This window comes from Molothrus aeneus, chromosome 31 (genome assembly GCF_037042795.1).
Source record: "Molothrus aeneus isolate 106 chromosome 31, BPBGC_Maene_1.0, whole genome shotgun sequence".
In the NCBI taxonomy this organism is placed as follows: Eukaryota; Metazoa; Chordata; class Aves; order Passeriformes; family Icteridae; genus Molothrus; species Molothrus aeneus.
Window position 1 is genome coordinate 725,240 of NC_089676.1, and position 15,792 is coordinate 741,031.

Consider the following 15,792-nt stretch of genomic DNA (forward strand, 5'->3'; position numbering starts at 1 on the left):
ACCCACGTGTGCACAAGTGAGCACGGGCACCCACCCGTGCCCGTGCCAGCATCACACACCTGGGCAAACACGCGTGCCCTGTGCACACTCGGGGGGGGGGGGGCAGCGAGATTTGGGGGGGGTAGAGGCAGATTTGGGGGGGATACAGACAGATTTTGGGGTGTAGAGGCAGATTTGGGGCAGGAACAGGCAGATTTGGGGGGATTACAGGCAGATTTTGGGGGGACAGGCAGATTTAGGGGTTACAGACAGATTTGAGGAGGTACAGACAGATTTGGGGGGGACAGGCAGATTTGGGGGGTAGAGGCAGATTTAGGGGTTACAGGCAGATTTAGGGGTTAGAGACCGATTTGGGGGAGGTACAGGCAGATTTAGGGGTTACAGACCGATTTGGGGGGGGATACAGACAGATTTAGGGGTTACAGACAGATTTGGGGGAGGAAAAGGCAGATTTGGGGGGTAGAAGCAGATTTAGGGGTTACAGGCAGATTTGGGGGAGGTACAGGCAGATTCGGGGGGGTAGAGGCAGATTTAGGGGTTACAGGCACATTTGGGGGGGATACAGACCGATTTGGAGGGAGGTACAGGCAGATTTGGGGGGGACAGGCAGATTTACGGGGGGATACAGACAGATTTAGGGGTTACAGACAGATTTGGGGGGGTTACAGGCACATTTGGGGGAGGTACAGGCAGATTTGGGGTGCAGCACGTGTGGGGTGCGGGCAGTTTGGGGGGGATGCTGGCGATCAGGGGGACCCAGGGAGATGCCGCAGCCTGGGGAGCCGAGCAGGGCACGGATCTCGGGGGGATGGGGGGATTTTGGGGGGCACGGGCAGAGCTCCCCACGGCAAACGGGGGCGGGGGGCTCGGCCTGGGCTCTCGCTCCGCAGGTGAGCGCGGAGCCCCCGGGCCGGGGCCGGGGCCGGGGGGTGGGACCAGCCCGGCGATAAAAACGGCGGCGGCGCGGGCGGGACGGGACGGACGGACAGACGGACGCAGGGAGCCAGCGGCGGGGCCGGTGCCGGTGCCGAGGGAGCGGCGGAGCCCTCGAAGCGCTCATTCCCCCCCCTCGGTGCCCTCCCTGAGCCCCCCGGGCCGGCAGCCGCGATGCCCAACTTCTCCGGGAACTGGAAGATGAAGAGCTCGGAGAACTTCGAGGAGCTGCTGAAGGCGCTGGGTGAGTGGATCCCCGTTCTCCGGGGCTCCCTCGAGCTTGGGGGGCCAGAGGGGGGTTCCCCACATCTCCCCCCAAATCCCCTTGCAGCCCGCGGTGCCCGGAGCCGCCGTGTGCCGCGGGGATCCCTCTGCTCCCCCTTTTCGCCAGGCTCTGGCGCTCGATGCCCGCTGAGGAGCCGCAGGCACGACGGGGCCGGGCAGCGTGTGCCGCTCCCGAGGGATCCCCCCCCTTTCGTGCCTCAGTTTCCCCACCCTGGTGCTCCCCCAAGCACCACCTCGGTCCCCTCCGCCCCCCACCCCAAAAGCTCCCGCGGGCTCACCTGCCCCAGGGACCCCGGGTACAGCCGGTGTCCCCCAAACCAGCCCGGGCAGGAGCCGTTTGGGGGGGGATTTTGTGGGGGTTTTGGGGTCCCACTCTCCCCAGCCTCATCTCGGGCCCCTTTGCCCCCCATGGCAGAGCCGGCTCCGCGCTGAGCGGGGGTGGGGAGGGCCCGGACTCACGGTGGGGGCTGGAAATGGGGGGGGGCTCGGGCCTGGGGGGGTCCCCGGGGCTTTGGGCCGGATCAAATCCAACTCCCGCACTGCTCCCCTCCTCCTGACCCGCTCCTCGCCAGCCCGAGCAGAATATTTTCCAGGTTAAGGGATACGTAACGAATATTTCAGGATAATTATCACTTTCTTGGGTTTCACTCCCGGTCCCCCGGCTCTCCCCTTCTCCCCGCCCTGGCCCCGCTGATGGAACCGGCTCGGGGAAACCTCAGCAGGAAAATAAATCTGACCCCCCCTCCCCTCCCCTCCCCGAGCCTTCCTCCTTTCCCACGGCGCGAGTGGGTGGGGGCTCCCCCCCCGACTGCTCCCTGCGGGGTGCGGGCAGATTTGGGGCGGTAGAGGCAGATTTGGGGGGTAGAGGCAAATTTGGGGGGGGGTACAGGCAGATTTGGGGGGGTTACAGGCAGATTTGGGGGGGTACAGACAGATTTGGGGGGGGGTAGAGGCAGATTTGAGGGGGGTAGAGGCAGATTTGGGGGTTACAGACAGATTTGGGGGGTAGAGGCAGATTTGGGGGCGGTAGAGGCAGATCTGGGGGGGTACAGACAGATTTGGGGGGTAGAGGCAGATTTGGGGGCGGTAGAGGCAGATCTGGGGGGGTACAGACAGATTTGGGGGGGTTGAGGCAGATTTGGGGGTTACAGGCAGATTTGGGGGGGTAGAGGCAGATTTGAGGGGGGTAGAGGCAGATTTGGGGGTTACAGACAGATTTGGGGGGGTAGAGGCAGATTTGGGGGTTACAGACAGATTTGGGGGGGTAGAGGCAGATTTGGGGGGGTAGAGGCAGATTTGAGGGGGGTAGAGGCAGATTTAGGGGTTACAGACAGATTTGGGGGGGTAGAGGCAGATTTGGGGGTTACAGACAGATTTGGGGGGGTAGAGGCAGATTTGAGGGGGGTAGAGGCAGATTTGGGGGTTACAGACAGATTTGGGGGGGTAGAGGCAGATTTGGGGGGGTAGAGGCAGATTTGAGGGGGGTAGAGGCAGATTTAGGGGTTACAGACAGATTTGGGGGGGTAGAGGCAGATTTGGGGGTTACAGACAGATTTGGGGGGGTAGAGGCAGATTTGGGGGTTACAGACAGATTTGGGGGGTTACAGTTCCCCCTGCGGGGGTCGGGGGCTTCCTCAGCTCCAGCCCCCCCGACTGACCCCACCCGCCCGCCCCAGCCTTGGTTTCGCTCCCTTTGGGGGCTGTTTGTGCTCCCCACCCCCACCAGCATCATGTGGGGGGCCGTGTCCGGGGTCTGGGGAACCCCCCCGGTGTGAACCAGGCCTGGGGGTGTTGCTGGGGGGCTTGGAGGGGTCCCCTGAGGGATTTGTCCCTTCCCATGCTGGGGGGGGGGGTCCCAGCTCCCGCAGCCCCTCCGTGTTCCCACCCTTGCTCTACCGGGGGCTCCTCCTTTGTGCCCTCTCGGGGGGCAGGGGGGGCTCAGTCCCGTCCCCACCGCGAGGGTGACACGGGAACAATGTCCCCAAAGAGCCCCCCCGTGACAGCCGCGGGCCGCGGGCCGTGATGGATGAGCCGCCTCTGGAGCGGGGACAAAGCCGCAGCTGCCGAGGGGGGGACGCGGGACCCCCGGGGGGGTCACACAGGTCGCGGAGCACAGCGCTGGGAGCGGGGCCCTTGTCCCCGCTGTCACCCCCGGCCCGGCCCGGCCCAGCCCTTCCCCGGGGCGCATCCGGCGCCCCCGCCGCCCCCTCCGCAGGTAACGAGAGCCAGATGTGGCCAGATGTGGCCCGGGGGGGCTCGCCCGTCCTCCCCCACCCCCCCCTCCTTGGGCTGCCTGGAGCCACCTGCGGCCCTCGCTGGGCCCTGGGTGTGGCACTGCCGAGTGCGGGGCCGAGCCCCGGTCACTGGGCACCACCCGGGTCACCGGGCACCACTGTGCCCCCATTTGGGTCACCGGGCACCACTGTGCCCTCACCCAGGTCACCGGGCACCACCGTGCCCTCACCCAGGTCACCGGGCACCACTGTGTCCTCTTGGGTCACCGAGCATCACTGTGCCCTCAGCCAGATCACTGGGCATCACTGTGCCCCCACCCGGGTCACCAGGCATCACCGTGCCCCCCCCGGGTCACCGGGCACACTCGGTGCCACCCCCTGGGTCACTGGGCACGCTCGATGGCACCATGCCCCCTTCCCCCGGGTCACCGGGCACCACTGCGACCCCCTGGTCACCAGGCACCCTTGGTGCCACTGTGTCTGCCCCCAGTCACTGGGCACCACCTCACCCCCCCCATCCCCGGTCACCGGGCACTCTCGGTGGCACTGCATCCCCTCGGTCACCGGGCACGCTCGGTGGCACCGTTTCGCCCCCCGATCACCGGGCATGGGCGCGCTCGGTGGCACCGTGCCCCCTGGGTCACCGGGCACACTCGGTGGCACCGTGCCCCCTCCAGGCGTGAACGTGATGCTGAGGAAGATCGCGGTGGCGGCGGCGGCCAAGCCGGCGGTGGAGATCCGGCAGGACGGGGACGGGGAGAGCTTCTACATCCGCACCTCCACCCCCGTGCGCACCACGGAGATCCAGTTCAGGGTCGGAGAGGAGTTCGAGGAGCAGACGGTGGATGGGCGGCCCTGCAAGGTGGGACCAGCACGGGGGCACGAAGAGGGGACAGGGGGTGTGAGAGTGTGAGAGTGAGAGTGAGTGTGAGAGAGTGAGAGTGAATGTGAGGGTGAGAGTGAGTGTGAGAGTGGGAGTGTGAGAGTGTGAGTGTGTGAGAGTGAGTGTGTGAGAGTGAGTGTGTGAGAGTGTGAGTGTGTAAGAGTGGGTGTGAGAGAGTGAGAGTGAATGTGAGAGTGTGTGTGAGAGTGAGTGTGAATGAGTGTGAGTGTGTAAGAGTGGGTGTGAGAGAGTGAGAGTGAATGTGAGAGTGTGTGTGAGAGTGAGTGTGAATGAGTGTGAGTGTGAGACTGTGTGAGAGAGTGGATGTGGGTGTGAGAGTGTGTGAGAGTGAGTGTGAGAGTGGGCGTGAGAGTGTGAGTGACTGAGAGACTGTGAGTGTGTGTGTGAGACTGAGGGTGTGAGAGTGTGTGTGAGTAAGGGTGTGAGTGTGTGTGTGAGAGTGAGAGTGAGTGAGTGTGGGTGTGTGTGAGAGTGTGTGTGTGTGAGTGTATGAGTGTGAGTGTGAATGTGAGTGTGTGAGAGTGTGAGCGTGAGAATGTGAGGTGTGACTGTGAGTAAGGGTTTGAGTGGGTGAGTGTGGGTGTGTGTGAGTGTGTGTGAGTAAGAGTGTGTGTGAGTGTGTATGGGTGTGTGTGTGTGAGTGTGGGTAAGGGTGTGAGTGAGTGTGACTGTGTGTGTGTCAGTGTGAGTGTGTGAGACTATGAGTGTGAGTGTGAGTGTGTGTGAGTATGAGAGTGTGAGAGTGTCACTGTGTGTCTGTGTGTGAATATGACTGTGAATGTGTGAGTGTAACTGTCTGTGTGAGACTGTGTGTTTGTGTGTGTGTGACTGTGTGAGTGTGAGTGTAACTGTGACTGTGAGTGTGAGACTGTGTGTTTGTGTGTGTGTGACTGTGTGAGTGTGAGTGTAACTCTGACTGTGAGTGTGAGACTGTGTGTGTGTGACTGTGTGAGTGAGTGTAACTGTGACTGTGAGTGTGAGACTGTGTGTTTGTGTGTGTGTGACTGTGTGAGTGTGAGTGTAACTGTGAGTGTGAGACTGTGTGTTTGTGTGTGTGTGACTGTGTGTGAGTGTAACTGACTGTGAGACTGTGTGTTTGTGTGTGTGTGTGAATGTGTGAGTGTAACTGTGACTGTGAGTGTGAGACTGTGTGTTTGTGTGTGTGTGACTGTGTGAGTGTGAGTGTAACTGTGACTGTGAGTGTGAGACTGTGTGTTTGTGTGTGTGACTGTGCGACTGATAGTGTGTGAGTGTGTGGGTATGAGTATGTGAGTGTGACTGTGTGTGTGACTGTGAGTGTGTGTGTGGGTGTAACTGTGTCTGTGTGACTGTGTGTGTGACTGTGAGGGTGTTTCTGTGCATGTGTGTGTGGCTGTGTGTGTCAGTGTGACTGTGTGTGACTGTGCATGTGTGTGTGGCTGTGTGTGTCAGTGTGACTGTGTGTGACTGTGCATGTGTGTGTGGCTGTGTGTGTCAGTGTGACTGTGTGTGACTGTGTGTGACTGTGCATGTGTGTGTGACTGTGTGTGTCAGTGTGACTGTGTGTGACTGTGCATGTGTGTGTGACTGTGACTGTGTGTGACTGTGTGTGACTGTGTGTGACTGTGTGTGACTGTGCATGTGTGTGCATGTGTGTGACTGTGTGTGACTGTGTGTGTGACTGTGCATGTGTGTGTGCCTGTGTGTGTGTACGATCGTGTGACATCACAGGTGTGCACACCCAGCTCTGGTGGGTGTGTGCAGGGATGTGTCTGTGCACACAGTGATCTTGCACACACGTTTGGCACAAGGCCAGGAGCTCTCACGTGTGTGTCTGTCTGTCTGTCTGTGTCTGTGTGTGTGTCTGTGGTGTCTGTCTGTGTGTGTGTGTGTGTGTGTCTGTGGTGTCTGTCTGTGTGTGTCTGTCTGTGTCTGTCTGTCTGTCTGTGTGTCTGTGTGTGTGTGTCTGTCTGTGCACACAGCCACCTCTCCCCGCAGCTGCTTCCCCTCCTCCTGCACCCCAACCTCTCCTCGTGCCCCCCAGGCCTTTCCTGAGCTCCTCATCCCCTCCTGCACCCCCATCCCTGCCCCGGGTCCCCCAATCCCGTCCCTGTGCCCCCAACCCCTCATTGTACCCCCCAATCCCTTCCCAGTGCCCCCAGCCCCTTTCCTGTGCCATCCATCTGTTCCCTGTGTCATCATCCCCTTGTTGTGCCCCCCGACCCTTCCCTGTGCCCCTCAACCTCTCCCCGTGCCCCTCAACCTCTCCCCGTGCCCCTCAACCCCTTCCTTGTGCCATCAACCCCCTCCCTATGCCATCACACCCTCACTGTGCTCCCAACCCCTTCCCTATGCCCCTCATGCCCTTGTTGTGCTACTCAATCCCTTCTCTGTGCCCCCAACCTCTCCCCGTGCCCCTCAACCCCTTCCCTGTGCTCCCCATTGTGCCCCCATCCCCCTGTGTGCCCCCATCCTTTCCCTGTGCCCCCAACCCCTTCCCTGTGCCCCCCCACCCCTCCTCGTGCCCCCAGCCCCCGTTTGTGCCCCCCTGGTGCCCCCGCACCCCCCTGGCACAGGAACAAAGGGCCCCTTCTGCCCCCGGGGCTGGTGGCAGCTGCCCCAGGGAGGGCAGGAGGTGCCTCGGGGAGGGCAGGAGGTGCCCGGGGGTGCCCCCAGCAGCCCCCCCCCAGCGCTGCCCCCTGTGCCCGCAGAGCCTGGCCAGGTGGGAGGGGGAGAACAAGAACAAGATGGTTTGCGAGCAGCGCCTGCTCAAGGGAGACGGGCCCAGGACAGGCTGGTCCCGGGAGATGAGCAACGACGGGGAGCTCATCCTGGTGAGGGGAACAACGGGGAACCGGGGCCAGCAGGGGCAAACTGGGACCAACCGGGGCCAACTGGGAGCAACTGGGGCCAACCAGGGCCAACCGGGGCCAACTGGGACCAACCAGGGCCAGCAGGGGCAAACTGGGACCAACTGGGACCAACTGGGGCCAACCAGGGCCAACCAGGACCAACCGGGGCCAGCAGGGGCAAACTGGGACCAACCGGGGCCAACTGGGACCAACCAGGGCCAGCAGGGGCTTGGGGGCAGCGCTGCATGCTGGGAACTCCCTCGGAGCTGGGATGGGGACAGGAGGGGGAGAATGGGGACAGGAGCACGATGGGATGGGAACAGGAGGGGGCTGTGATGGGGACAAGAGGGGGCAGATGGGGACAGGAGGGGATGGATGGGACAGGAGGGGGTGGATGGGGACAGGAGGGGGGGAATGGGGAGACAGGAGAGGGGGAATGGGACTGGAACGTGCTGGGATGGGGACAGGAGTGGGGAGATGGGACAGGAGGGGCAGGAGGGGCTGGGATGGGGACAGGAGGGGGTGGATGGGGATGGGGGCCACGAATGGGGACAGGAAGGGGCAGATTGGACAGGAGGGGACGGATTTGGGGACAGGAGAGGGGGAATGGGACAGGAGGGGGGGAATGGGACTGGAACGTGCTGGGATGGGGACAGGAGTGGGGAGATGGGACAGGAGGGGGCGGATGGGACAGGAGGGGGGGAAAGGGACAGGAGCGCACTGGGAGTGGGGCAGGAGGGGCTGGGATGGGGACAAGAGGGGGTGGATGGGGATGGGGGGGCGCGAATGGGGACAGGAAGGGGCAGATGGGGCAGGAGGGGACGGATGTGGGGACAGGAGAGGGGGAATGGGACAGGAGCATGCTGGGATGGGGACAGGAGTGGGGAGATGGGACAGGAGGGGGCGGATGGGGACAGGAGGGGACAGGAGGGGGCAGATGGGGACAGGATGGGACAGATGGGGACATGAGGGGGCACAGCCGCGCCTGTGACCGACCCCGCCTCTCCCTGCAGACCATGACCGCCGATGACGTTGTGTGCACCCGGGTGTACATTCGGGAGTGACCCCCCCCTCCCCGCTCAGCCGACCCCTCCCCACGTCCCCCCTCCCCTCCCCGTGTCCCCTCAGTCCCCTGCACTCCTCCCCCTGTCACAGGCGGGTGTTGCATCCCCGAACCCCCTTTTTTTGGGGGGGATTTCCCTCCCCCTGCAGGGCGGGGCTCTCCGGGGGCAGCAGAATCTCCCGTCCTGTCCTGGCCCCGCTCCTGGCTCGGTGCCGGCTGCGGCGGGGGGGAACGCGGCCCCTCCCTGCCCTTTTGGGCTGCTTTGAGCTGGTTTGGCTTCGGGGCTGCTCTTGGTTCCCGCAGCCCCCAGCCCTGCCCCGCGACCTCTCCCCGGTATTTATTTGTGAATATGGCACAGGTGGGGACACCAAACCCCCCCAGGCTGGGGCAGTGCCAGGTCCTAGCCCCCCACAGGGTCCAGCTTCCCTCTGTTGCCTCCCCCCTTTTTCAATAAATGTCCTGTGACCCCCCCGGGTATCCCTGACTCTCCTCCTGGCCCCACTGGCACACACAGATCCCACACCCTGGGGCTCTGGATCCACATCACAGATTCTGCACCCTAGATCTGCACCCCGGATCCCACAGCCTGCATCCTGCACCCCAAATCCTATACTCCAGATCCCACAGCCTGCATCCTGCACCCCAAATCCCACAGTCTGGATCCCACAGCCTGCATCCTGCACCCCAAATCCTATACTCCAGATCCCACAGCCTGCATCCTGCACCCCAAATCCCACCCAGTCTGAATCCCACAGCCTGCATCCTGCACCCCAAATCCCATACTCCAGATCCCACAGCCTGCATCCTGCACCCCAAATCCCACCCAGTCTGGATCCCACAGCCTGCATCCTGCACCCCAAATCCCACCCAGTCTGGATCCCGCATCCTGCACCCCAAATCCTATACTCCAGATCCCACAGCCTGCATCCTGCACCCCAAATCCCACCCAGACTGAATCCCACAGCCTGCATCCTGCACCCCAAATCCTATACTCCAGATCCCACAGCCTGCATCCTGCACCCCAAATCCTATACTCCAGATCCCACAGCCTACATCCTGCACCCCAAATCCCACCCAGACTGAATCCCACAGCCTGCATCCTGCACCCCAAATCCCATACTCCAGATCCCACAGCCTGCATCCTGCACCCCAAATCCCACAGTCTGAATCCCACAGCCTGCATCCTGCACCCCAAATCCCACCCAGTCTGAATCCCACACCTTGGATTCTGCACCCCAAATCCCACCCAGTCTGAATCCCACAGCCTGCATCCTGCACCCCAAATCCCACACAGTCTGAATCCCACACCTTGGATTCTGCACCCCAAATCCCACACTCCAGATTCCACACCCTGGGTTCCACATGTCAGATTCTGCACCCCAGATCCCACAGTCTGAATCCCACACCCCGGATTCTGCACCCCAGATCCCACAGCCTAAATTCCACACCTCAGATCCCACACTCCAGATTCCACACCCCAGATTTCCACACACCGGGTACCACACCCCAGATCTTTCAACCCGGATTCTGCACCCCAAATTCCACACTCCAGATCCCACACCCAGGATTGTGCACCCCAGATTTCCTCACCCCAAATCCCACACACCGGATACCACACCTCGGATCTTTCAACCTGGATTCTGCACCCCAAATCCCACACGCTAGATCCCACACCCCGCACCCCAGATCCTGCAGTCTGAATTCCACAGCCTGCATTCTGCACCCCAAATCCCACACTCCAGATTCCACACCCCAAATTTCCACACACTGGATGCCACACCCCGGATCTTTCAACCCTGATTCTGCACCCCAAATTCTACACTCCAGATCCCACACCCAGGATTCTGCACCCCAAATCCTGCAGTCTGAATCACACACCTTGTATTCTATATCCCAAATCCCACACTCCAGATCCTACACCCCGGATTCCACACCCCAGATTTCCTCACCCCAAATCCCACTCTCCAGATCCCACACACTGGATCTTTCACCCCGGATTCTGCACCTCAAATCCCACACTCCAGATTCCATACCTGGATTCTACACCCCAAATCCTGCAGTCTGAACCCCACAAACCAGATTCTGTACCCCAAATCCCACACTCCAGATCCCACACACCGGATTCCACACCCCAAATTTCCACACACCGGATACCACACCCCGGATCTTTCAACCCGGATTCTGCACCCCAAATCCCACACCCCAGATCTCACACTCCAGATCCCACACCCTGGATCCTACACCCCAAATCGCACATCCCAAATCCTACACTGCAGATCCCACATTCCAGATCCCACACCCTGGATTCTGCACCTCAAATCCCACACCCCAAATCCCACACCCGGCTCCTGCCCTCCCACATCCCCTGTGGGGCCGTTGCGCAAGGGGCCGGGGGCGAGGGCGGCAGCGGGGTTGGCGCATCCTGCATGGGAAACGGGTGCTGGCTCCGAGGTGACCGTGGGGTGACCCTGGGGTGATTGTGGGGTGACCATGGGGTGATTGTGGGGTGACCATGGGTGGCTGTGGGGTGACCGTGGGGCAGGGAGGGCAGTGTGGGGCCGGGGCTTTGGGCTCTGCCCAAGCTCTCAACATGAGACCCCATCCGGGCTGGGGCGGGGGAGCCGGGGGCACCCCTGGGTTTGTTCTGTGGGTTTGTTAATGATCGGGCTGGCCGATAATTGCTCTGCATGGGATGGCGTTAATTAGCCCAGGACACCGGGGCTGAGCTGGGGGGGGTGCAGGAAAGGGTCAGGGTGCAGGAAAGGTTCGGGGTGCAGGGAGGATCGGGGTGCGGGGAGGTGCAGGAAGGGTTGGGGTGCAGGGAGGGTCGGGGTGCAGGGAAGTGCGGGGAGAATTGGGGTGCAGGAAAGGATCGAGGTGCAGGGAGGGTCGGGATTCAGGGAGGATCGGGTGCAGGGAGGTGCAGGGAGGGTCTGGGTGCAGGGGGGATTCGGGTGTAGGGAGGGTCGGGGTTCAGGAAGGTTTGGAATTCAGGGAGATCGGGGTCAGGGAGGAGCGAGGTGCAGGGGGGATCGGGGTTCAGGGGGGGATCGGGGTGTAGGGGGGATCGGGGTTCAGGGAGGGTCGGGGTTCAGGGGGGATCGAGGTTCAGGGGGATCGGGATTCAGGGAGATCGGGGTGCAGGGGGGTTCGGGTGCAGAGACGGTCGGGGTTCAGGGAGGTGCAGGAAGGGTCGAGGTGCAGGAAAGGGTCGGGGTTCAGGAAGGTTTGGAATTCAGGGAGATCGGGGTCAGGGAGGAGTGAGGTGCAGGGGGAATCAGGGTTGAGGGGGGATCGGGGTTCAGGGGGGGATCGGGGTTCAGGGGGATCGGGGTGCAGGGAGGTTTGGGGTTCAGGGAGGGTCGGGGTTCAGAAAGGATCGAGGTTCAGGGGGGATCGGGGTGCAGGACTGCCCTGCCTCGAGCTTTGGGGTGCTGCTGCTGCTGCCCCCCCGTTCCCTGCCCAGCTCGGCTCCCCCAGACCGGGCCGGGCCCCCTCGGGGGCAGTGCCCCCCACCCGAGCGGCCGTGGGGCAGTTGGGGGGCACCGCCGCCCCATCGAGCGCTGATGGGGGTGGGGGGGGATGGAGAAGGGAGCCAGGGCTCGGTGTTGGCTTCACCCCCACGGCCGGGCAGTGATCCCGCACCCCGGGAGCTCGTCCAGGAGCAGCAAGGGTGGAATTACACCTTCCCTGGGGAGGAGGAGGAGGAGGGGGAGGAAGGCTCCGGTATCTCCAGGTGGACACTTGGCAGGCGCCCATCAGCCCTGGCGCGGTTCCCAGAGCGCTGCCAGGGCCGTGTCCCGCCCCTGCCGAGGGTCCCGGCCCCCTCCCCACTTCACCCCCGCGGCCCCGGAGACCCCCGGGAGCCGCCGGTAATGGAATCCAGCCGTGCCCCCGCCCCGCCGGAGGAATCTCCGCTTTCCCCGGGAGCCCTGGGGACGGCTCCGCTTCGCCTCGGCCTGCGGGGGATCCTGGGGGGGCTCCGAGAAATGGGGGGGGCTGGGGCTGCCTGCGCTCCCCCCACAGCAGCCCCGGGGGTCCCGTTCGGCTGCTCCGGGGGGCTCCGGAGGGGCAGCCAAGGGAGGCGCCCCCTCCCCGCAGCTCGGCGGCTCTCGGAACAAAAGCGAATTCCTGGAGCTGGGCAGGGGGCTGGGGCGGAGGGGCCGTGAGTGACCCCAAAACTGCTCCGGGGGGCTGTGCCCCCCCTCCCGCGGCTCCGCCTGGGTGGTGTCGCGGTCCCCGGCGCCTCTAATCCGGCACTAATCCTGCCCGGTGACCCCGCTGCCCCCCGGGCTGGGGAGGGGGCCGGGCTGGCCCCTCGCCTTTCATCTGCGCAGACAAAGCGGGCAATGAATGCGCGACCCTGGGGGGCCCTGGCCCCTCACCCCGGAATTTTTCCGTGCATTTTTCTGGAAGCTGAGGTTGGGCTGGGTGTGGGGGAACAGCGTCGCTCTCATCCCCCTCCCTCCCTGCTCCGTGCCGGGAGGGAACGGGGAGGGGGCTTCGGTCTGCCTGAATCCGGGGGGGTCGCTGGAATGTCCCTGCAGGGGACAGAGGGACAGGGGAGTCCCTAAAGGGGACAGGGGGACAGGTCAGGGGAGTCCCTAAAGGGAACAGGACAGGGGAGTCCCTAAAGGGGAGAGGGGGATAGGACAGGGGTGTCCCTAAAGGGGACAGGACAGGGGTGTCCCTAAAGGGGAGAGGGGGACAGGACAGGGGTGTCCCTGAAGGGGACAGGACAGGGGGGAGTCCCTAAAGGGGACAGGACAGGGGTGTCCCTAAAGGAGACAGGACAGGGGGGAGTCCCTAAAGGGGACAGGGGGATAGGACAGGGGTGTTCCTTAAGGGGACAGGACAGGGATGTCCCTAAAGGGGACAGGGGGACAGGACAGGGGTGTCCCTGCAGGGCACAGGGGGATAGGACAGGGGTGTCCCTGAAGGGGACAGAGGGACAGGGATGTCCCTAAAGGAGACAGGGGGACAGGACAGGGGTGTCCCTAAAGGGGACAGGACAGGGGAGTCCCTAAAGAGGATGGGGGACAGGGATGTCCCTAAAGGGGAGAGGGGGACAGGACAGGGATGTCCCTAAATGGAACAGGACAGGGGTGTCCCTGCAGGGCACAGGGGGACAGGACAGGGGTGTCCCTAAAGGGGACAGGACAGGGGTGTCCCTGCAGGGCACAGGGGGACAGGACAGGCTTGGGGGGGTCACCCAGCCCCGGTGACGCTGGGGATGAGGTAGAGGAGGGAGGCTGAGCTGGAGGAACACCCCCCCCCCCCCAGACACACATCCAGCATGACCCCAGCCAAGCTGTGCCCCCCAAGGGCGGGGGTCACCCCCCTGTCACCCCCCTGTCACCCCCACAGTCCCCAGGCCGGCTGCTGCCCAGCTCAGTGCCCACCCTGGAGGGTCCAGGCCGGCTGCTTGGCATCCCCCACCCCAAAATGTCCTGAGTGACCGAGAAGTTGGGGACAGAGAGGTGCCAGCTGCACGGGGGTCTCTGGGTGTGTGACAAACCTGGGGACCCTGCTCGGTGCCTGGCACGGCTGGGGCACCACGCAGCCACGGTGCCACGTGCCCAGGTGGGTTCTGGCACATGGCACAGGGTCCCTGTGTCCCCCTGCTCTCGGGGGTGCCACCGTGTCCCCCCCCCGGGAGTGTCCCCACGGCTCAGGGCAGCAGGGACGCTGCTGCCTGGGTGGCTCAGCGAGGCGTGGTGGGGACAGGGCTGTCACTGTCACTGCCCAGTGAGCCCTGAGGGACAGGGGGGACAGGGACTGTCACTGTCACTGCCTGGTGAGCCCCAGGGACAGGGACTGTCACTGTCACTGCCCAGTGAGCCCCGGGGGACAGGGACTGTCACTGTCACTGCCCACTGAGCCCCGGGGGACAGGGGGGACAGGGACTGTCACTGTCACTGCCGGGTGAGCCCTGAGGGACAGGGGGGACAGGGCTGTCACTGTCACTGCCCAGTGAGCCCCGGGGGACAGAGGGACAGGGACTGTCACTGTCACTGCAGGTGAGCCCCAGGGGACAGGGGGGACAGGGACTGTCACTGTCACTGCCCAGTGAGCCCCAGGGACAGGGGGGACAGGGACTGTCACTGTCACTGCCCAGTGAGCCCCGGGGGACAGAGGGACAGGGACTGTCACTGTCACTGCAGGTGAGCCCCAGGGGACAGGGGGGACAGGGACTGTCACTGTCACTGCCCAGTGAGCCCCGGGGACAGGGGGGACAGGGACTGTCACTGTCACTGCCCAGTGAGCCCCAGGGACAGGGGGGACAGGGACTGTCACTGTCACTGCCCACTGAGCCCCGGGGGACAGGGGGGACAGGGACTGTCACTGTCACCGCCGGGTGAGCCCCGGGGACAGGGGGGACAGGGACTGTCACTGTCACTGCCCAGTGAGCCCCAGGGACAGGGGGGACAGGGACTGTCACTGTCACTGCCCAGTGAGCCCCGGGGACAGGGGGGACAGGGACTGTCACCGTCACCGCCCGCCCTCAGCCCCCCCGTGCCCGCCGGGCCGGGGGCTGGGCAGGAGCTTCCCCCCTTCTCCCCCACTCCCCTCCCTCGGCTGGCGGCCGGCCAGCATTGTTCTCCTCGCCTCCTCCTCCTCCTCCTCCTCCTCCTCCTCCTCTCCCCCTGCAGCTGCAGCTGGCGCCGGAGCTTTCCTGGGTTCCAGGGGAGGGAGGGAGCTCGCTCCAACCCCACAAAGCCCCCCCGGCCTGGGGGGCTCCACCCCCATCCCACTGTGGAAGGGGCAGGGGGGTTCTGGGATGCAGTTGCCCCCCTAAAGGGTATTTTTTGGGGGGGGGTCCCCCTTAACAGCTCAGTAACCCAGCTCTGTGCTGTGGAATCTCCCATGGGGTGAGTGCAGGGTTGAGGGTATTTGGGGGGGGGGTCTGCCTCTGTTTGGGGTCTCCAGGGATGCTGAGATGATGCAGAGGGGGGGTTCTGGAAGTGACAAGGACAGGGAGAGGAACTGGGGGTACCCACGGGGTCGAGGCTGTGTCCAGGCACGGGAGAAGAGCAGAGGGCCAGGGGGGGCTGCAGGGCTGGCAGAGGGGGAAGGGAAGTGGGACAGACCCGTCCCGAGCCAGGCCTGGGCTCCGGGGCTCCCGGCTGGAGCGGGAGGAGCCGGGAGCAGCCGCGGGCAGGGGAGGGCAGGGCAGGAGCGGCACCGCCCGGTTGGGTAAGGACGGGGAAACTGAGGCACACCCGAGATCAAAGCAGGGCAGAGTCACTGCCCCGGGGCTCCTGCTGCCCCACGCTCAACCCCACAGCCTGCCCCACACCCTGCCCCACACACAGTCCCATGTTCAACCCCACAGCCTGCCCCACATCCTGCCCCACGCTCAACCCCACAGCCTGCCCCACACCCTGCCCCACAGCCTGCCCCATACACTGTCCCATGTTCAACCCCACACCCTGCCCCACAGCCTGCCCCACACACAGTCCCATGTTCAACCCCACAGCCTGCCCCACACCCTGCCCCACACACAGTCCCATGTTCAACCCCACACCCTGCCCCACAAAC

At 63.9% G+C, this 15,792-nt stretch overlaps 1 protein-coding gene across 1 annotated transcript; it reads left to right on the forward strand.

The window, feature by feature from the left end:
• Nucleotides 1–960: 960 nt before the first annotated feature.
• On the forward strand, nucleotides 961–8,288 carry CRABP2 (cellular retinoic acid binding protein 2). The gene is made up of 4 exons (XM_066567939.1): nucleotides 961–1,177; nucleotides 4,130–4,314; nucleotides 7,047–7,169; nucleotides 8,201–8,288. Exons 1-4 carry the CDS (start codon nucleotides 1,108–1,110, stop codon nucleotides 8,249–8,251), a joined length of 429 nt encoding a protein of 142 aa, XP_066424036.1. The 5' UTR covers nucleotides 961–1,107; the 3' UTR covers nucleotides 8,252–8,288.
• The last annotated feature ends 7,504 nt before the right edge of the window (nucleotides 8,289–15,792 follow it).

Coding starts and splice junctions, on each gene's coding strand:
- CRABP2 (XM_066567939.1), top strand. CDS start 1,108: ATGCCCAACTTCTCCGGGAACTGGAAGATGAAGAGCTCGGAGAACTTC. Junction 4,315..7,046: donor TGGATGGGCGGCCCTGCAAG/GTGGGACCAGCA, acceptor CTGTGCCCGCAG/AGCCTGGCCAGGTGGGAGGG. Junction 7,170..8,200: donor ACGACGGGGAGCTCATCCTG/GTGAGGGGAACA, acceptor CTCTCCCTGCAG/ACCATGACCGCCGATGACGT.